Below are 21,742 nucleotides of genomic sequence, written 5' to 3' on the forward strand. Positions count from 1 at the left end.
TGCAACATAGCTTAGCTTAGCTTTGCACCATAGCATAGCGTAGTTTAGCATAGTGTAGCTTAGCATAGCTTAAGCTAGCTAGCTAACGCTAGCATATCCTGCCAGGACCTTAAGCTACAACAGTCACAGATTTGCTGGTGTGGCTGCGGCCACTCGGTTCTCGGATTTTTAGCCGTTTTAAGCCGAATATGTTCACCGCGGCGCCGTGATGCGGCTGTAACCGGCTCCTAAAGGCCCGAGGCCGGTTCATGCGTGTGCTTTGACCGCGTTACCCAGTCCCCCAGCCTCGCTGTCTGCCCGGAGACATGTCCGGCGTGGCTGGCGCCGGCGCTGCTGCTGCCGCCGCCGCGGCCGCCCCCGGCTGCGGTCCGGGCGGGTTCGCTGCAGGCGGCTCGGGCTCCGCGGCCAAGCTTCCCGGCCGCGTCCTGGAGCACATCTTCTCCTACCTGGACCTGCTGGATCTCACGCGGTGCTCGCTGGTCTGCCGCTCCTGGAACAAATGCCTCGCCGACGAGAACAGCGAGGTGTGGCGGAGCCTGTGCTCCCGGGTGCTGAGCGACGAGGCTATGCGGTCAGACATCCTCTGCAACCTGGGGACTTATAAAGGAAAGGTGGGTTCAGGAGATGGAGCAGCCGTGGAGATATACGGGGAACATTTAATTCTGCGGTAATGTGTTTATAATAGGTGTTAGTTATAGATGTTAATTCGTTTAAATAGCGTAAGTTAAACTAGTAGCTAGGCTACGTGATTTGCATGGTTTTGAATGAATGTGGATGCGGATTTCATTTTCCAGCAGGAGTTGGCACACATATAACGTTATATGTCTACAGTAGTAGACAATATTTCGTCTTCACTCTCCTGGTGTTGGAGCAAATATTGTCTACTACTGTCACAATGTAAGTTACTGTTGACTTTGGTAAAGTAACTTTTTAGTTGTGTTGGTTTGTTTTCACACATGGAAAAATCAGAGTGACACAAAATGTGTAACAATCAATCATGTGGATATATTCTTGCTTTCTTTCTTTCTGCTTGTTGGTTATATCTGTCTGTGGTGGAGCAATAAAGTAAATACAGGTAGAATGGCTATGTAATCTAATCTTTTTTTAGTTTAATATGGAGCAAACAGCAGTTATGGCATTTGTTATATATAGCATAGCTGTAGTAATTGTAGTAATCTGAGTAACTTCCTTATCTTCCTATCATTAGAGGTGTTAAGCTTAATCCAAAGCAGTGTACCTACTAGTTAGTAAAATGACCTGAGGTCAGATCCTGTTCTCACCACAATCTAACTGCTCCAGAGTTCATTTGGAACTAAATTCTGTGCTACTCCAATACGAGTCCCTGGGCAAGACTCCTAACAGTACATTGCCCCAAATCTGTTATAGGAATAACCTTCAGTATCAGCTAAATGCTGAAAATGAACATTTAAATGTAAATGCTTAGGAGTCTGACTAAAAAGTGCAGGTGTGAGAAAATGCTTTTAGTTTTAGCTATTGACAATATTGCATATTTAAGTGGCTCTTCTTTTTATCTTAACCCCTGCTGACCTATTCTGTGATTACTAGCTTTTTTCATCTAGTGAAAACCTGAAGATTTGTAGATAACATCTAAGGATGAATGTGCTGAATGTGCTCTGGTGAGATGGCAGAGTTTCTCCCAGTCGCTATTTTCAAACCACCACCCACACAGATCCTATGAGCGAAAGATAACACACAGTACTGCACACGCGGTACTGTTTATCCGCACTGAATTTCAGATAAAATGATTTAATCTGATCTAATCCATCATTAAATATGTACAAATAAATGGATTATTTTCAGTTGATTGATATATATATTGAATATTATCTGTAATGTAACTAATCTCAGATGTCAAAAACATATATAATATATTTTTAATCTGTTATTATATATTCTTTAGCTCTCGACATGAAATTGCAAGCTTACAACTAATGCAATTTAGGCTAAATTTCAAAGAATTACTCAAAATATATATGTTGTCAGAGAATTGTTGTGGGAACTGTTTGTGGAAATGTGGAGATATATAAAATACTTAAAGACTTAATAGCTTTTAAATGCAAGAGCCAAATAACAAAATAACAATCTGCTTTATGCTAGCAAATAATTTTTGAAATGATGATTTTTTAGCATTTGGATCATTTCGGATTTCGGGTTTTGTTCATGTAATATTATCAGAATAAATAGAACAAATACAGTTTTTTTCTGATTATCTTTTCCCTCTGTATCTCTCTCTCTCTCTCTGTAGCTCAAGTCGTTCCAGCACGCTCTGAGCTCCCACGACTGCTCGAGGAACGTCTACGTGAAGAAGAACGGTTTCACCCTCCACCGAAACCCTATAGCTCAGAGCACCGACGGCGCTCGCGGTAAAATCGGCTTCACGGAGGGCCGGCACGCCTGGGAGATCTGGTGGGAGGGGCCGCTTGGCACTGTGGCAGTCATTGGCATTGCCACAAAGAGGGCGCCCATGCAGTGCCAGGGCTACGTAGCGCTGCTGGGGAGTGATGACCAGAGCTGGGGGTGGAATCTGGTGGATAATAACTTGCTTCACAACGGTGAGGTCAACGGCAACTTCCCTCAGTGCAACAACGCGCCCAAATACCAGGTAAGGTGCTGAAATTGATGCTTTTATTTAGTGTACCCTAGTGTTTAGTGTCTGTAAAAAAAACATCAAAATCAACTCAATATGGAACAGAAATCAGACTTTGCACGTAACGATTAGAAACGATGTTTAAGGGTAACTAAACTCTCAGCTCAAATTTGAAAAATGCTTAAAAAAATAAATAAATAGGAGGAGTAGTTTGGGAAAGGCATTGGATGATGTATGGGTTTAGGGATGGGGCAGGTGGGAGAGCTGATTGGCTGAGCTGCAGCAGCAGTGTGCCTCTGATAGCGGTGAGACGCAGATGGTTGGACGTCACCAGGTGGGTGGTATTATTAGTTGATTGATAAATGCAATAAAAGCGTTTTTTTTTTTTTAATGTTATGAAATGTTTATGAAATGTTTATACAGGACTGGTATGTTTTTTTATTTTAAAGGAACACATTTTAACACATTAATATTAATTAAAAAAAAGATGGTTTAGGGTTTTGTGCCTCTTTAAGCAAAAACATTGACAATGCAAAGTTTGCATGGCTAACTGATTACCATACCAAATCCTCTTTTTATTTCTCTACAGGTGATGTGTGTACCTAATCTCAAATAATTATAGACCAAAACAGCGATCTGATTGGCTATAGATGGGTGCTGTTTTGAGTGAGGTGCTTTAATAATATTAATAATATTAATATTAAAAACATAAATCATTCTGTGGCCAACTCTAAATCAGATGAAGAGTTGCTGACTGTTTGATAACAGCCTGTTTTTGAGAAATCCTGGAAATGTAGGCCATATTTAGCTCTGTTAAGCTCCATTAGCAAATTAGTGCCATTAGCTCGCTTTTTGCACTGGTGCCAGAAATGTCATTAAGCACTTAAGGTATCGGTTACATTCATAAAATGGTTTTTATTCCAATTAGAATTGGATTTGAATTCCAGTCAGCTTGTTCTATAGCACAGCACAAGAAAAAGTAAATATTATTTATATTCTTTTAAATGTGCTTCAATTTAGTCTGTTGCATTATACAATGCACATATCAAGCATAATATTACCTCCTTGCTTTTATAAATAGCCACTAATGCCTTTCATTTCATTCTAGCCATATAAATGCTGAAGAAGTACCAGAAAATAGTGTTTCTGTTCAGAGTGCAAATAAAATACAGCCTTGTGAAAAAATCAGGGGAAAACTCTGGTTGGTTAACAAATTAAAACATATGCACATTTAATCCTCATTAAAACAATATTGAGAGTTTAGAAAGTAGTAATACTAAATATGGAACTGTAAAATATATAAAAAAATTCAGAAGTAACAAAGTTTTTCTTTTAACTCGTTCGTCTGAAATAGAACTCTGATACTCTGAACTCTGATACTCTCTCATGTGCATTTACTGGAATGTTGTGGATCATTGTCTTGTTGCATGGTCCAACTTTGCTCCAGTTTTTGCAGCAAAGACTGATGCAATCACATTTTTATCAGGCACATTATAATCCAAGCTGGCAATTTTTTTTACTGTCTCATTTAGCTCACGTAGAAACACATCCTCTATTAGACAGTCCCATTTTATAGTGACTGTTTATGTTTTAGGAGATGTTGAGGATTTGAAGGTACTAAAAATATATTCAGGTAAACTTAAAACCTGTTATTTACAGTAAACAAGAGCAGGCACACTGGATGCTTCAAGACTCAAGAGTATAGTGCTGTACCACAGCTATAAACAAACACTGGCTCTGCTGCTCCGTGCTGTTTACACACTAAGAGCACGGTCTGTGCAGTGTTCACTACTTCCCATTAAAAACACTGTTCAAAAAGTTCAGCATTCTGTTTTAAATCAGCTTCACACTGCAATGATAGGCATATATGCGCACTGGAACACAGAATCTTATATTTATCATCACTATATTTACTCTTTTTTTCCCCCCACACCAAACACTGTTTGTCAAATCATATTAGACTCTGATGTGCTTGCGTGGTTTATTGGTGGGCATTTTGGTGCATTTTGGTGGGCAATTTGTACCTGTGTGGAAACAAACCAAGCAGATTAAATCCTAATTTTTTATCTTGTTTTAGATCGGGGAGAGAATACGCGTGATCCTGGACATGGACGACAAGACGCTGGCCTTCGAGCGAGGTTTTGAATTTCTGGGCGTGGCCTTCAGAGGGCTGCCCAAGACCTGCCTCTTCCCTGCGGTTTCGGCTGTGTACGGCAACACGGAGGTCACCATGGTCTACCTGGGGAAGCCTCTGGATGGCTGAGGACCGTCTCTGTGCCACATAGACGTCATAGACATCACGAGTGCCAAGGAAAGAGACGTCCACAAGTCAGAGCACCGAGAGTCGTACGGGGGGAACTCTAAAGGTTTACAGGGGGGGGGGAACGGCGAGGCTCTCCACTGCACGCTTCTTCCGTGGATCCGGCACGTCTCTGGATGCTCCCCCTGATGGCTGTTGAGGACTATTGTTTTGTTTTTGAAACTGATTTATATCACATAATTTATCAAAAAATAAAGACACTGGGCTAGCTCATAATCCTAGATTAATCAAAGCCAAACCACTTTAGATGGCACGTGGCAAGTTTTAACCCTAACACCCCCCTCCGATCCTGATCGTCTAACCGTATAATCCACAGTAACAAAACAAAAAGCGTCTTTAACACAAATTACTGTCTGTACCTGATCCACTGACGCACCGGAGGGATGGCTTTAGGACTTCCAACAGATCCAGCAGTGCAGCGAACGACCAATGCCAAAACCACCTTCTTCTTATTACCTCCACACAGCTTGACCATTTGGAACCGGGCGAGGATTCGGGCGAGGCTGCTTCACTAGAGGAGTTCACTAGAGTACTTTGCATGCAGTAAAGTCGATGCCGTCTTTGGACGTCGGTGTTTTGTGCAGGAAATCCAAAAGAAAACCTATTGTAACAATGTTACTGTACTGCTCAATTGTGATGTACTAGTGTATGATATTTATTTATTAGGTTTTATCCTTGATATCGATGAGGTCGTGGGACCTGTAAATAAACTATATGGTGCCAGTCTGTGAAAGTGTGCCGGCCGTTGTAGTTTTCTACCTTTTGTTCTTTAAAAAAAGAAAGAAAGAAGTTCAGACAGGTGATGAATGCGACCTCAGTTCCACGTAAGGAAATAAATAAATAAATAAAATCAGATGATGTAATGTTACAATGATTTGTAATATAAAATGTATCTAATATACCATATATAGGATTTTATTCACACTAAGAACATAAAGCACACACCAGATGTAGAATTTTAACCCTTGTGTGGTGTTCGTTTTCATTTTTCATCAAATGATACTAAAAAAATATTTTTTCTAACTCAAACTCATTGGGATTGGCTCATTTTTTGTGAAAAAGATATATATCAAAACACATTTTTGATAAACACACACTGTATACCCCCCCTCTCTACACATTTATATTACATACAGTATGATTGGCCATGGGGCTAATAAACATTGCTTCATTTGTAAATTTGAAACTAAACAAATTTTCTACTCATATCTTGAGTTTAATTCATTTTCTTTTACATTTTATTAAAAAACTAATAAAAAAAGAGTAGCACTTTTTGAAAGAAATGTAACATAAGAAAGGTAAAGGGCAAATATTAACCATGTAAGCTGTTTGTTTATATTGCTTGCAATTTAGGTGAAGCGAGCATGTGTAAAGCATTTTAATGTAGAATTGCTTAATTTTGCTGAATTAAATACAAATAACAAAGTAAACGAGTAACAAAAATATGAACACCACACAAGGGTTAAAGAAGAAGAAGAACATTAACATTCATCTTCAGTTTCTTCTGTTTTCTAATAATTAAACGCTAGTTGTTGTTCTCTCTCAGCTGCTGCCTGTTCTGCTGTAGATCATCTCAGTCTTGTGCAGCTCTACAGTTTAGTCTCTGGTGTTTGGAGACAGATCACTGGTCTTGGTCATGGTGGAGAGGCTGGAGTGTGATTGATTAGGTAGGTAATTGTATATTGATTAAGTGGACAGGTGTGTTTTATACAGGTAACGAGTTGGAACAGGTGCAGTTAATGCAGGTAATGAGTCTCTCAATGTTAAAGTGAACCTATGATCAAAATCTACACACCTCTACATTCTTTATAGGAGGGAAAACTTGAAAATAGGTTTTGTATTAAATACATATTTTCCACCACTGTATGATAAAAACATTTCTGATTTGATGAGGGTGTTTTTTACTCAGTGCTTCTCCATCCACAGGTCACGAGAGGTCACTGAAAGTGTGGGTGGATGAGTATAAAAATGATGTAAATTCATTACTGATGCATCTTAAAAAAAAAAAAAAAATATGAGCTCATTGAAAAGTTACTTTAGTTCAGTAATTCAGTTTAAAATGTGAAATTCATATTATATTATATAGATGTAGTCAACACAGAATAATCTATTTTAAGCGTTTATTTCTTTTATTGTTGATTATTAATTATGAAGCTTACAGCCAATAAAAACCCAAAAATCAGTGTCTCAGAAAATTAGAATATTATATAAGAAGACCAATTGATACTTTTGTTGGCAGTGTGGGCAGTGTGCCAAATCCTGCTGGAAAATGAAATCCGCGTGTCCATAAAAGTATGAATATAAAATATATATATATATATATATATATATGTAATGTGATCTCAATAATTTAATTAATAATTTAGCTGGCCTTGGTATTGCCCATTGTGTTTACTACCACTTCAACAAGCAAAAAGTGTGTGTTTAATTTGATATATGCTGAATAAGGAGGATATTTAAACATTTTCTATATCTGAAATTTAATGTCTGAAGATGAATAATTACTGTAATTGTTTTGCTCTTTTATTGTTCTTTAAATGGGATTATTATTATTATTATTATTATTGTTATATAATTGTTATATCAGTGGCATAAAATGACCGTGGTCTCAAAGTGACAGTAATATAATTTATTCCATTTATTTCTGGGACAATTTATCGCCTAAATAACATAAGATATTCTGAGAAGCCCAGTTTCTTCCCACAGTAAAGCTTTTAGAGGATGTTTTATCCCCATTATTAGCTCTTCTTATGTATAGAATTGTGTATAAATGGAATAATTAAGGGCTGATGTCTACTTCTTAACCTCCACAAGGGGGTATATACCACCCATTCTTCTGCTACAGGCTCCTCTACTGCTTCTCTCTCTCTCTCTATCTTCACTTCCACAGGATATTTTTAATACACACTCATACACGCACTGCTTCAGTCCACGCTGCTGAAGAGAGGGGGATTAATCACACGCTGATAAACGAGTGGAGAACCGTTTACTGTCTCCTCAGGTGAGTGAACACACTGTAAAGGGTTAATCTGATGATGCTCTTTATATAACAGCACACAGAAAGGGTTTATACTGAAAGTAATGATACAGTTCTCTGATAAATGGGTTTATCATCAGTACGTCTGGTCAGTGAACCACGTAATGTATATGGGGTTTCATTTTTTTAATGTTTTATGAGTGATATATCATTAATATGTACTATATTATTATTAATTGAATATTTCTTTCTGTTTAAATTGTTTTATACAAAAAAACATTTCTATAAGTTTTCTGCTGGAAAAAAACAAAATAATGAAAGTTCAGAATCTTGAAACAAGTTCAATTTAACAAAAAAAAACAAACAAACAAAAAAAAACAAAACAAAAAAAACTTAAAACAAAAAAAATAAAATTTCTAACATGGTCCATCCAGAAAAGTTATAAAAACTAAACCAGGAGTTTTTAGAAAAATCTTTTTAAAACTCTGAAATCACTAAAGGAAGTGAACAGTGCTTTTGTGTTCACATTCGTGAAACTCGGAGCACAAGAACTGCAAGAACAACCACAGTAGCACTTCCCAGCTGATGTGGTGCTGTAAACAATGTAAACAATATAAACAATGTAAACAAAAGGCACAGCACTTCTTTTGTGCTGCTTACAATGAGTAAAAATGGTGAAAAAATAGATTTTAAAATAATCAAAAATAATCAGAAAAAAATCTACTTAAGATGAAGTCTTACACATTTTTTAAATTAAATAAAAGTAAGAAAAGGGAAGCAGATTTTCTTTAAATTATTTTATTTTAACCTCCTTTGTTTAAGATTATGAGGTTTTAAGAATTAATAAAAAAATTAAATCTGTTAAAAGTTGCCAACAATTTTCATTTCGTTTTAAATGGGTGGTGATGGGGGTTGCTTTAGGGTTAAAAATCAGTAAACCAATCAGTATTATTTGCTCTAATATTTACATTTACTTCTAGTAACGCCTTTAAAATGCCAAAAGTCATGGGATAGCAGTATTTAACTGTATCGTGAAATTTAAATGTAAGTCTCAACTATGCTTTTTTTACTCATAAAAATTAATCAGATTTAATTTGAAATCAATACTGTCTGATATCAGTAATCAATCAATATGCTGGTCTATTTTTAATAATAATACGTGCCTTTTAGCAGTGCCTGAAAAAGTAATAGTGCAGTTATTATCCTCAGACAATACTCTAGTTTTTGGTAACACTTTACAATACTAAAATAATTACAGTAATACAAATAACCATACATACAACACTAATAAACATTGTTAAATGGTTACGTAAGACATTATTAAACAACTAAAATTATCTTTTTAAACTGTGTAGTAATTAATAATAATTATAATTATTATTAACTATTAGAAAGTAGAATTATGTTTTTTATTTTACTAAATAAAAAAGCGTAGCTGTATATTTTCATTTTTCTAGCATTTTTTGTTGGTAATCTGATGATGGAGATACAGACAAAGCGTTCAAAATGTTTATAACTGAAGTTTAAACCTTTAAACAACTCTATATTCAATACTAAAACATTTGATGGACTCACTTCAGGTGGGTATTCTCCTCTCTAGAGTCTTTTGCAGGTCCTCGCTGGTTCTTTTGTGCTTTTTTTCAGATTCAGATTTTTGCGGGGCATCTTCAGAAACCTCTGTATGCATAGCTTAATTATTAATAGCTTAATTGCCCATATTAGTCTTTTTTATTTATATGTATTGGTTCTGGTGACCATTATCTTCCTTCTGTTTAGCATTATAATCTGACAGTCCAATCGAGGTTGGAAATCTTGTTTCGATCACCATCGTTGAAATAATGATGCTACTGAATCATTCATGGTAGGGACTGATTCGTTTATAGAACATACTGAATAATTTATAGCATTTTCTGAACCATTTATTGTAGATACTGAACTATTTATAGTAGATACTGACCTATATATAATGGATACTGAATAATTTATAGTAGATGCTGAATCAAATATAGCATTTTTTGACCATCTATAGTAGATACTGACCCGAATATAATAGATACTGAATTATATATAGCATTTTCTGTATCATTTATAATAGATGCTGAATCAAATATAGCATTTTTTGACCATCTATAGTAGATACTGACCCGATTATAATAGATACTGAATCATTTATAGCATTTACTGAATCCTTTCTATCAGATACTGATACACATATAGTAGACACTGAATCATTTATAGTATATACTAAGTCATTTATAATAGATTCTGATCCATATGTAATAGATACTAAATCATTTATAGCATTTTCTGACCCTTATATAGTGGATACTGAATAATTTATAGCATATACTGATCCATTTATAGTAGATACTGATCCATTTATAGTAGATACTGATCCATTTATAATAGATACTGAATCATTTATAGTAGATACTGAATCATTTATAGTAGATACTGATCCATTTATAGTAGATACTGATCCATGTATAGTAGATACTGAATCATTTATAGTAGATACTGAATCATTTATAGTAGATACTGATCCATTTATAATAGATACTGAATCATTTATAGTAGATACTGATCCATTTATAGTAGATACTGATCCATTTATAGTAGATACTGAATCATTTATAGTAGATACTGAATCATTTATAATAGATACTGATCCATTTATAGTAGATACTGATCCATTTATAGTAGATACTGAATCATTTATAGTAGATACTGATCCATTTATAGTAGATACTGATCCATTTATAGTAGATACTGAATCATTTATAGTAGATACTGATCCATTTATAGTAGATACTGATCCATTTATAGTAGATACTGAATCATTTATAATAGATACTGAATCATTTATAGTAGATACTGATCCATTTATAATAGATACTGAATCATTTATAGTAGATACTGATCCATTTATAGTAGATACTGAATCATTTATAGTAGATACTGAATCATTTATAGTAGATACTGATCCATTTATAGTAGATACTGAATCATTTATAGTAGATACTGATCCATTTATAGTAGATACTGATCCATTTATAGTAGATACTGAATCATTTATAGTAGATACTGATCCATTTATAATAGATACTGAATCATTTATAGTAGATACTGATCCATTTATAATAGATACTGAATCATTTATAGTAGATACTGATCCATTTATAATAGATACTGAATCATTTATAGTAGATACTGATCCATTTATAGTAGATACTGAATCATTTATAGTAGATACTGATCCATTTATAGTAGATACTGATCCATTTATAGTAGATACTGAATCATTTATAGTAGATACTGATCCATTTATAGTAGATACTGATCCATTTATAGTAGATACTGAATCATTTATAGTAGATACTGATCCATTTATAGTAGATACTGAATCATTTATAGTAGATACTGAATCATTTATAGTAGATACTGATCCATTTATAGTAGATACTGATCCATTTATAGTAGATACTGATCCATTTATAATAGATACTGAATCATTTATAGTAGATACTGATCCATTTATAATAGATACTGAATCATTTATAGTAGATACTGATCCATTTATAGTAGATACTGATCCATTTATAGTAGATACTGAATCATTTATAGTAGATACTGATCCATTTATAGTAGATACTGAATCATTTATAGTAGATACTGATCCATTTATAGTAGATACTGAATCATTTATAGTAGATACTGATCCATTTATAGTAGATACTGAATCATTTATAGTAGATACTGAATCATTTATAGTAGATACTGATCCATTTATAGTAGATACTGAATCATTTATAGTAGATACTGAATCATTTATAGTAGATACTGATCCATTTATAGTAGATACTGAATCATTTATAGTAGATACTGATCCATTTATAGTAGATACTGATCCATTTATAGTAGATACTGAATCATTTATAGTAGATACTGATCCATTTATAATAGATACTGAATCATTTATAGTAGATACTGATCCATTTATAGTAGATACTGAATCATTTATAGTAGATACTGAATCATTTATAGTAGATACTGATCCATTTATAGTAGATACTGATCCATTTATAGTAGATACTGATCCATTTATAATAGATACTGAATCATTTATAGTAGATACTGATCCATTTATAATAGATACTGAATCATTTATAGTAGATACTGATCCATTTATAGTAGATACTGATCCATTTATAGTAGATACTGAATCATTTATAGTAGATACTGATCCATTTATAGTAGATACTGAATCATTTATAGTAGATACTGATCCATTTATAGTAGATACTGAATCATTTATAGTAGATACTGATCCATTTATAGTAGATACTGATCCATTTATAGTAGATACTGAATCATTTATAGTAGATACTGAATCACTTATAGTAGATACTGATCCATTTATAGTAGATACTGAATCATTTATAGTAGATACTGGCCCATATTTAATAGATACTGAATCATTTATAGCATTTTATGAACCATGTATAGTGCAATACATCTATTCAATGCATGAGTTTTACATTCTGAACTGAATTACTGAATTAAAGTAACTTTTCAATGATATTCTATAATGTTTTAAGATAGATGCACCTGTAGATAGTAGCTACTGAATCATTTGCTCACAGAAACAGAAAGACCTGACAAATATAAAGAAATGACAACTCTATTCTAAATGACTTCGCTCTTCTGTAGTTTATATCAAGCCTAAAATAAGATTAAATAAGATGAGATAAGATTAGCTAAGATAAGAAGAGGCAGGTCGAGTTAGGCCTCCTCGAGGTCAGTGAGAGGAAGCGTGCTTTGTTCCTGGGCACTGTCGGTTAACACCATGGTGCTGACGAGGGAGCGCGAATGTGACGGCTTTCACACGGGCTCACAAGTGTCAGAGCCGATGCACGAAGGCGGTAGAAAACAGCTTTTTCTTGTGCACAGGGTTTGAGTGCAGCTCTGACAGGAAGGGTGTGAGCTCTCCGTGGTTTCCTCTTCAGTAGTATCTGATGAGCGAAACCAGTAGTGGGTGGCATGGGTGTGTTCCTGACACAGGTTCTTGTGGTCGGCTGAATCTCACTGCTAATTTAACGTTGAGACTTTATTGGATGAGAGACGAGAGAACTGGAGAGGGTTAACGTCAACGTTTTTTCACACGCCGGCCTCGTGCACCATGAATGTTGTTCAGTGTTGCATGTCGTGCATCTGACACCAAACCGAGAGATCTGTCCAGGGCCTCTGATTGGATGGTCATGAAATGATGATATGATGATATGGTGGAAAGTGTGAAGGTGTGGAACTGGGCAGGAGTGCATGGATTGCTGTGCTGCTTCATGCAGGTGCATTCATTTGGCGCTTGTTCTCCAGGCTGGCCCAGTTTGTGGAGGTTTTTGTTTTTTTTGCAGCTCTCTGCATCTTTTCTGACCATGCACAGCGAAGCCTCTATCTCTGCAGGCCACATGTGACTCGGCTTCCGTTGCTCTCTTGCTTCCGCAAATATCTAAAAGGAGCTTGCAAGGGGTGCAGATGTCAAAGCACTTGCTTCATCCAAGGGAGCTGGTCACACGCCCGGTTTCTCGCCGCGCTCGGGGAAATGGTGTGCAGGGAACGGTGCAGCTGCGCGGGGGACGCAAACCAGCCCGGAGGGGTAAGAGAGCGTGAGCATGCGCCTACATCCAACCTCATTTACCTCCATCCAGCCCACAGCAGAGCCCGGAGCGGCGTGTGGGCGCCTCCAACAACGCCAGCTTGGTATTGTCGGCGGTTCTTTAATTAAGAAACGTCTGGTTTCTTATTCAGATTTTCTGGTCCACCTTAAATATTGTATAAATTACAGTGTAGAAGGTGAATACTATAGTATTTAAGGAGGATCTGACAATTTGATTAATGCGATTAAGGATTTGACCATAAAAGAAGTGTTGTAGACTTTGTAGACGTTCCCTCTTTAAACACATAGAGTGCAACATCCAAACACTTGCTTTTAAGTAAACGGGTTAAATTCAGTGTGTTATATAATTAGGCTCTATGTGCGGCCCGATATATCAATGTATCGATACATTCAATATTTTTGAATAAAGTTTTTGATGTTTTTGTCGTATTAGTACTACACATAACAAGGCTAAGACTCTTAAACTTTCTATTTAAGTGCTTTATCCAAACTTGTACTCAAGACAATACTATACTTAATAAATAAATAAATAAATAAATATTTTGGTCGTCATTAATTCTCCAAACTACAAACTCAGTCACAATCGTATATAATCAAGAGGAAGATGGATGATCCCAAACCATCAAACCACCAAACTGAACTGCTTGAATTAATTTTTGCACCAGGAGTAAAGCAGCATAAAGTTATCCAAAAGCAGTGTGTAAGACTGGTGGAGGAGAACATGATGCCAAGATGCATGAAAAAAAAACTGTGATTAAAAACCAACCAGGGTTATTCCACCAAATATTGATTATTTCTGAACTCTTAAAACTTTATAAATATGAACTTGTTTTCTTTGCATTATTTGAGGTCTGAAAGCTCTGCATCTTTTTTTTATTTCAGCTGTTTCTGTAAATAAATGCTGTAAATGAGAATATTTTTATTTGGAAAGAGAGACAGTAGCATGGCAGAGTCTGCGCTTTGATCCCAGCTTTTTAAAGTGGTGCAATGCAAAGAGAACAGCTTTGTTGTTGTGCACGTAAGTGTTTAATGACAATAGAGGTGCAATAAGTTTTTGTTCAGACAGTTTAAGTAGTTTAAACATGACAGGTTGGATTAGAAAAAAACTGTCAAACCAATAAGATCAAAAAACACAATTACTTTGACATCATAAGTCACTATCTACAGATAATATGCTTTTGTTTTGACAAATGTCAAACAGTAAGAAAAGAAGTTATTATTGATACCGTAGCCCAGTAAACACTGGAGCAGAAAGAAACATATCTCAGAAAACAAAAGCTACAGAAAACAAGTCTTTACTGTGACAAAAGTCAAATAATAAGAAAATAAACCATTATTTTTTATGTTACCTGTAACCTGGGTAAAAAGAAATACAATACAAAATACGTAATCATATAAATAAACATTGGTCAGCTGAAATATCATAAAATAAATCATTAAATCAAGTCAAAAGAGGTCAAATCTTAAATAATTAGACTAGGTTAGGAGAATTAGGATTAGGAGAAATTCATAAGAAAACAGGTAGATAAAAAGTTTAAGTCAACATAGTTATAATCATAAAAAAATCAAGAAGTGACATCTTTGACAATATAGATCAAAATTAGAGAACATGCCATTATGATTATAACAACACAATAAGACAAAAGTATCAAACATCTGATGTAATGTGTAATATAAATAATTTCATAAATATTTTGTTTTCTGTTCTACATGGTAAAAAATGGATTTCCATAATCGACTATTTTATTCCTGTAACATTAGAGTTTCACATGCTGTTCTTCTGATACAGGGATGACAATTTTTTTAATCCGATAAATCTGGTTTGTGATGAGATGATAAGATCGGCTTTGATCTCACTCTGAAGGTCTAAAGTGTTCAGTTTAAAACGAACAAATGTTCTAGCCGTTCACTCCAGCTGTAAATATAGACATTTTTGAGCTGCGGTGACTGAGTGATCTCTTATAGTTTCCATATAGTGTTTTTTTATTTTTTTTTTATTTTAGATTAACTTTGCTGACGCAAAGCAATAAAATCGCATACACCAACTCTAAAGTGAAAATGAATCTGTTTAAAGGATTCATTTATTGCACACACACACACATATATATACATATATATATATATATGTATATATATATGTATATATATGTGTATATATATATGTGTATATTTGTGTACATGACATTTTTAAGCCTTTTTTTAAGCCACATTTCTGAGCTCATGATTAGTACCTCTCATAACTCCTCCTCTGTAAATATGAAATATATAAGATTTATTGTTTACAGAGCCTTCAGCTTCATTGTGAGCAAATATTACAATAGTGAACTGATTGTGAACAAGATGAATACAGTAGTGTAAATAGTGTGTAAGATTCATTATGATTGTGTGCTTTGGGAAGCATTTAAAATGCTGGATTACAGATGTTTCTGGACCAGAGACACAGACCAGTGGAAGATCTTTTGATGTAGCATTACTGAGTAGCATCACAGCGCTAACACTCGGAGGAAAGCGCAGCGACTTGGTTCTGATACATCAGCTCACAGATGCAACATTTTATTGTTATACAGTTTTTACATTAGAACAATATTTACAGGATAAAATTCACCATAAACTCTAATAGTGAATAATGGTGGTAGTGCGAATGAACTGAAATCAGCCCTGAACATCAACAAGTGGTTTTATCTGTTAAATGCCAATATAGATAATAGATAATACATGCTCGGACATGATGTTCCTGCTCCTCTTCCCTTTTCTCAGATAAGGACTTTTTGATTGGTGTTTTTTTCTTATTGCATTAGGAAGAAAAAGAACACATGCAAACAGATGCAGCTTTCTGAACTGCTTTATAAAGGCTTTATGATCAGGGTTTTAGTTTATTTTAGCTTTGTGTTTTCAGTTGGGGTGATGGAGGCTTGGTGCTGTAGTTCAGTACTTCTAAACCTGGTCTTAAGTGGCTCTGAGATGGTTGATATTTTATATTTTGTTATATATATTGACCATTTGCTGTGTGAATTGATTAGTTTAGGGCAGAAATCTTACTAAAACTCTGTTTTTTGATTTATGAGGGTAGAGCCTGATTTCTTTTTGCTTTGCACAGTTGTTATTCTGTATGCTTTAACTATATGAGATGTTTTTCCTCTGCATTTCCTCTTCCATATGCCAGTAAGTGTTTTTAGGTCTTCAGAAATAGCTCCTGAAAAAATAAGTTTAAGCCTGAAGTGAGAAATGAAATGAAAGAGATGAAGCCGGGTTATTGACTCAGTGCTGCTGCTTGATTTGTTTGTGATGCGTCTCCTGAACTCATCTCTACTGTAATTCAAATTTTTTCTCATTTCTCTCTCTCTTTCTTAGCGATTATGGTAAGATGCCGGTCCTCAGCGTCCTCCCAGCGCTGCTGTATTTCATCGTAGTGCCTGTGCTGCTGGTCCTCAGCCATCCAAACATCAGCCCCTGCAGACTGGTAAGAACCTTACATTATTAAAAATCTCATTTCATCATTTTTATATTCATTTTAAAACGTCTAGTTGTGTCTCTAGTATGAATGAATAAATGCCCTGTGAGCTGTTTTTTGTGAAAAAAAAAGTGCTCTGGTGATCCAGTATAGCACTGCTTTAGTCATGTGGAGGAGTGGACGGGGAGAAACGATAGGATTTCGGCTCTTGATCATGAATATTCATACATGCAAACATCTGATTGCATCTGATTGGCTAACAGCACTTTGACACCAGGAGGCAATGAGAAACGTTTTAAAATAAATACATTTTTACACTAATAACAGTCTTTATAATGTCATATGTTACTTTAAAACATCTGTAATAATGCCCTGCTAAGTGCAGTTTAGCCGCTGACCTAGTCTTAGAGTCTCTGTAAAAAAACCAAATCCACCGGAGATCCTATTTAAACCTATAGTTACTCACAGAGGTGGGTAATCCAGGTCCAGAAAGTAAAAATCCACTTTTACTTTTACATCGTATACCACTCAGAGAGACCTGCTGTATTTCACAAAGAAGTAGAACAAGCTGATTTTACTGTAAGGAGACCTTTAAAGATGAAAAATCACAATATCACACAAAGATCTCCTTATTTTAACTAAAAAAAAACTCATACATACTGATACATACTTTTTAATCATATTATAAGCGCCGGATGATCCAGCAGTCTAAGGTCCTGCCACTATGATTTAGAGATTAGTAGATTAGCTAGTTCGAATCCCGGTCATGCAGCTTGCCGTCAGCTGCCGGAGCCCTGAGAGAGCACAGTTGTCCTTGCTCTCTCTGGGTGGGTACAATACAGTGTTGTTTAAAGGCTAATTTAGAAAATGCACACATAACATGCTTAGAAAAATGACTGTATAACTGTATAAATCTTTTAATTGATAGCTGATCAATAACCGATTTCTCTCTTTTTTTTTATTCTTACAGACTCAAACCACGGCTCTGTGCAACGGCTGTAAACTCTCTACCGTTCCACAGAACTTACCTCAACAAACAGAGGAGCTGTTTTTAAATCACAACTCGATATTAGCCTTACAGAGCGGCTGTCTCTTAAGGTATCCTGCTCTTCGTCTCTTCAGCTGCGCGAACAACAGTCTAACCACGGTCGAGGGGGACGCCTTCTCCGGTTCTGCGCTTATCGAGAACCTAAATTTGGCCAACAACCAGCTTCACAATGGACACAAAGGATTGGCCCAGTCTCTGAGATCTTTAACCAGGCTGAGAACTCTGGATCTATCGAGCAATGGGCTCACGGAGGACATGGCTTCTTATGTGCTGCAAAACCTCACGTCTCTGGAGTTCCTGTATTTATCTGGGAACTTCCTGCTCAGGTTGGACGAGTCAACGTTCAAAGACCTTCACCAGCTGAAAGAACTGAACCTGGATAGGAATTTGCTGTTTGAAATCGACGGGGCGTTCGATCATCTGAAGAAGCTTCAGCGACTCAACTTGGCCTTCAACTCTTTGCCTTGTTTAGTTCAGTTCGAGATGACCCAGCTGGTGGTACTGAACGCCAGCCATAACAGAATTGAGTGGTTTATAACTAATCCAGACCTGCCAGAGACCTTTCAACTGGAGACGCTGGATTTATCTGACAACCAGCTTCTGTTCTTCCCCTTCCTTCCCTCTCACAGTCGCATTAAGACGCTGTTGCTCTCCAATAACCACATCGGCTTCTACGGTCATCTCGCTGACAACAGCTCCTCAAACTGGACCGATAGCGTCGAGTACTACAACATGGGCAAAAACGCCAGCAACATCACTGTAGAGATCTGGGACGAGGGTCTTATTGGAGATATCTCTACTGTGGAACTGTTGGATCTCAGTGGAAACCAGTTGAGATCCTTCCCTGAGGGATTCCTCCAGAAAATGCCTCGCCTTTACTGGTTGAGGTTGAGAAGAAACTGCTTGGAATCGCTCAGTCTGACCGTGCAAGACATGCCTGAAACTCTATACGAACTGGACGTGAGCGACAACAGACTGACCGAGCTGCATGCTCAGCCGAGCTCGGCCAATAAACTCAATAACCTCACGCATCTCAACCTGAGCTTAAACGACATCCAGGTTCTCCCACCTCGAGTCTTCACTACCCTTCCCAGTCTCAGCTCTGTAGACCTCAGCTATAACTCTGTAGGTGTTTGTCCTTCTAGAGACGTCAGTGACTCAGACGCTCAAGTTTGCGCCGTTTGGTCGAATCTTTCCTCTTTAAAGCAGCTCTACATCGCTGGATGTAGCGTGCGAAGTTTGTCACCTTCGGTTTTCGAAGGCACACCACTAACGCATCTCGAACTCTCCAACAATCCAGACTTGGCCGTTGATCAAAACTGTTTATCAAGCCTTGTCGGAAGCTTGCAGCATCTGGGACTGAGCAACACAGGCCTGCAAAACTTTGACTTCTCTCCGTATAGACATTTAAAGTTCCTAAACATCTCCAACAACTCAATATGGGAGCTTCCAAAATCCCTAATCTCACTCAACCTGAAGCTCCTAGACTTGAGGAACAACATGCTCTCAACCATCCAATCAGAAGACGCCACAGTTCTTGCGCAAAGGGTTCGGGCGGTCTACGTTAACGGAAACGCGTTTAACTGCTGCCAGCTAGAGTGGTACAGGATGTTCGAGGAATCGAAGGCTCTTCACGCAGTTGACCTCTCAGAGGTCACGTGTATAGACCTGCACCAGCGCAGGAGAAAAGCCATGCTCTTCAATTCCTTAGAGTGTGGAGGTCAAAGCACGGAGGAGTCTATTATCTGGTACATTCTGCTCTTTTTATCCGTCGGCGTGTCGCTGGTGGGCATCTCCATCATTTATTTCCTCACGTTCAGACAGAAACTGCTGCCTCATGCTATTAAAAAGAGGTGTTGGAGGCCAACATCATACTAAACTAACATAAAAAAAAATACAGACTGCTCGAATAAAACTACAGACTGTGAACGAGTTTTTATTTTTTCTCTCTTTTCACCAGGCCTTAAAAAATGTCCTGACTTTTTTTTTTTGTAATAAGCGACTGTAAGTTAACAACTTCAGTTTTTAGTTAACACATACAGTAGATACAGATAACACATCATTGTTTGTTAGCCAACAGGTTGAACAAAAATGTGAATAATGTAAAATCTGAATCTGTCCCGCAGGCACAGATTTTTGTTGGAAAATGTACATTAATTAAACTTCTTTTCTGTTGTTTTACATTTATTAGGGTTCTGTTTTTGAAGCTACATTGCTTAAGATTTGGTTTTAGGCCTAAAAAAGGGTATTCATGATTTAGTACAAACATACTACACATTTTTGGAAAAAAGAAATAGAAAGAGAAAATAAAAAATGTTAAGTAATGTTAAGTAAACTCTCTCTCTCTTTCTCTCTCTCTTTCTCTCATTGCTATAATCACTTCTATAATGCTGCATTCATGTGGTTTTAAAATAATGGTATAAATATTAATATTCATATTGACCAGTCTTGATTTTTAGCTAGAAACTCTAAGATAAATTTGATATCTGCATTCCTGAAGTTTAGTCTTCAATATGGTCAAGAACAACCCAAAATCATTATAGTATAGAATAGTACATAATTCTTCATTTATTCAGGTTAATTTTCTGCTGAAGCCAAAAACTGATTAAACTGACTTAATTCTAATGTTTTTTTTACCCTGAATGTTTCTATTTTTACCATACATGGTTGAAATAACAAAAAAATGCAGAGCCTTTAGACCTCAAATAATGCAAAAATAAAAACAAGTTCATATTCATAACATTTTAAGAGTTCAGAAATAATCAATATTTGGTGGAATAATCCTGGTTGGTTTTTAATCACAGTTTTTTTTCATGCATCTTGGCATCATGTTCTCCTCCACCAGTCTTACACACTGCTTTTGGATAACTTTATGCTGCTTTACTCCTGGTGTAAAAATTCAAGCAGTTCAGTTTGGTGGTTTGATGGTTTGTGATCATCCATCTTCCTCTTGATTATATTCCAGAGCTTTTCAATTTGTTTAAAGAAACTTAATTTTAATTACATGTACTAAAAAACACATTTTTTCTGATGCTCCAAATACTGGATTTTTTATTTTTATTTTTTTTACATAGTAAATTTGCCCTTTAAATTCCTCCAACCACTTCTTGATGGTGTGCAGATGGAGTCAGGTCGAGGCCACAGGCTGATGAGTCAGAAACGTACTGGGAGTGTAGATGTTTAGATGGTGCAGAGTGGTGTGAAACCGTGCAGAGCTGTGGTTTTACTTCTTTACCAGTTTTAAATTCGTGATCACCTTCAGTGTTTCTGACACTTGCACTACTTCTTTGCGCTGGCGCGTGACTCTCTCTCTCTCTCTCTCTCTCTCTCTTTCTGTGTATATTTATATATATATACGTGTATATATATATGTGTGTGTGTGTGTGTGATTGCGTGAGCGCGTGTGAACACTCTGAATGGTGTGCGCAGAAGTGCGTGTTGTGTGTTGCAAACAGTTGCCGAAAGCAGCAGAGGAAACATGAAATTTCCTGTTTTGCTGAGATCTGTAGCAACTGCCCAGTTCTAGGTCTTGGAGAAGAGGGTGGTGGGGCTGAGGTTTCGCTCCATGCTGTAGGTGGCCAGGTTCTATCTGTTACTCTTATCTCTGCCTTTATCTCGTCAAAATAAGAGCAGGTCGAGCTCCAGAAGCTCCATGTTCTACAGC

The 21,742-nt window shown here is 36.4% G+C and overlaps 2 protein-coding genes across 3 annotated transcripts; both read left to right on the forward strand.

The window, feature by feature from the left end:
• fbxo45 (F-box protein 45) lies at positions 1-5,654 on the forward strand. Its single transcript, XM_007255942.4, has 3 exons — positions 1-611; positions 2,267-2,623; positions 4,686-5,654. The coding sequence occupies exons 1-3, from the start codon at positions 306-308 to the stop codon at positions 4,869-4,871; spliced, it is 849 nt and encodes a 282-aa protein (XP_007256004.1). The 5' UTR covers positions 1-305; the 3' UTR covers positions 4,872-5,654.
• A 2,169-nt stretch (positions 5,655-7,823) lies between these two features.
• On the forward strand, positions 7,824-20,265 carry nrros (negative regulator of reactive oxygen species). 2 transcript variants are annotated; one of them, XM_007255870.4, is made up of 3 exons: positions 7,824-7,929; positions 16,931-17,039; positions 18,001-20,265. In XM_007255870.4, the coding sequence occupies exons 2-3, from the start codon at positions 16,944-16,946 to the stop codon at positions 19,954-19,956; spliced, it is 2,052 nt and encodes a 683-aa protein (XP_007255932.2). In that variant the 5' UTR covers positions 7,824-7,929; positions 16,931-16,943; the 3' UTR covers positions 19,957-20,265. The 2 variants fall into 2 exon arrangements, with proteins under 2 accessions (XP_007255932.2, XP_007255933.2); XM_007255871.4 differs by lacking the exon at positions 7,824-7,929 and adding an exon at positions 12,935-13,558.
• The last annotated feature ends 1,477 nt before the right edge of the window (positions 20,266-21,742 follow it).

Source organism: Astyanax mexicanus, chromosome 6, assembly GCF_023375975.1.
Source record: "Astyanax mexicanus isolate ESR-SI-001 chromosome 6, AstMex3_surface, whole genome shotgun sequence".
Lineage (NCBI taxonomy): Eukaryota > Metazoa > Chordata > Actinopteri > Characiformes > Acestrorhamphidae > Astyanax > Astyanax mexicanus.

Bases quoted from the DNA above. Each gene is read 5' to 3' on its own strand.
- fbxo45 (XM_007255942.4), top strand. From the start codon at position 306: ATGTCCGGCGTGGCTGGCGCCGGCGCTGCTGCTGCCGCCGCCGCGGCC. The intron at 612-2,266 runs GTGGGTTCAGGA...CTCTCTCTGTAG, and splicing joins TGGGGACTTATAAAGGAAAG to CTCAAGTCGTTCCAGCACGC. The intron at 2,624-4,685 runs GTAAGGTGCTGA...ATCTTGTTTTAG, and splicing joins ACAACGCGCCCAAATACCAG to ATCGGGGAGAGAATACGCGT.
- nrros (XM_007255870.4), top strand. From the start codon at position 16,944: ATGCCGGTCCTCAGCGTCCTCCCAGCGCTGCTGTATTTCATCGTAGTG. The intron at 17,040-18,000 runs GTAAGAACCTTA...TTATTCTTACAG, and splicing joins ACATCAGCCCCTGCAGACTG to ACTCAAACCACGGCTCTGTG.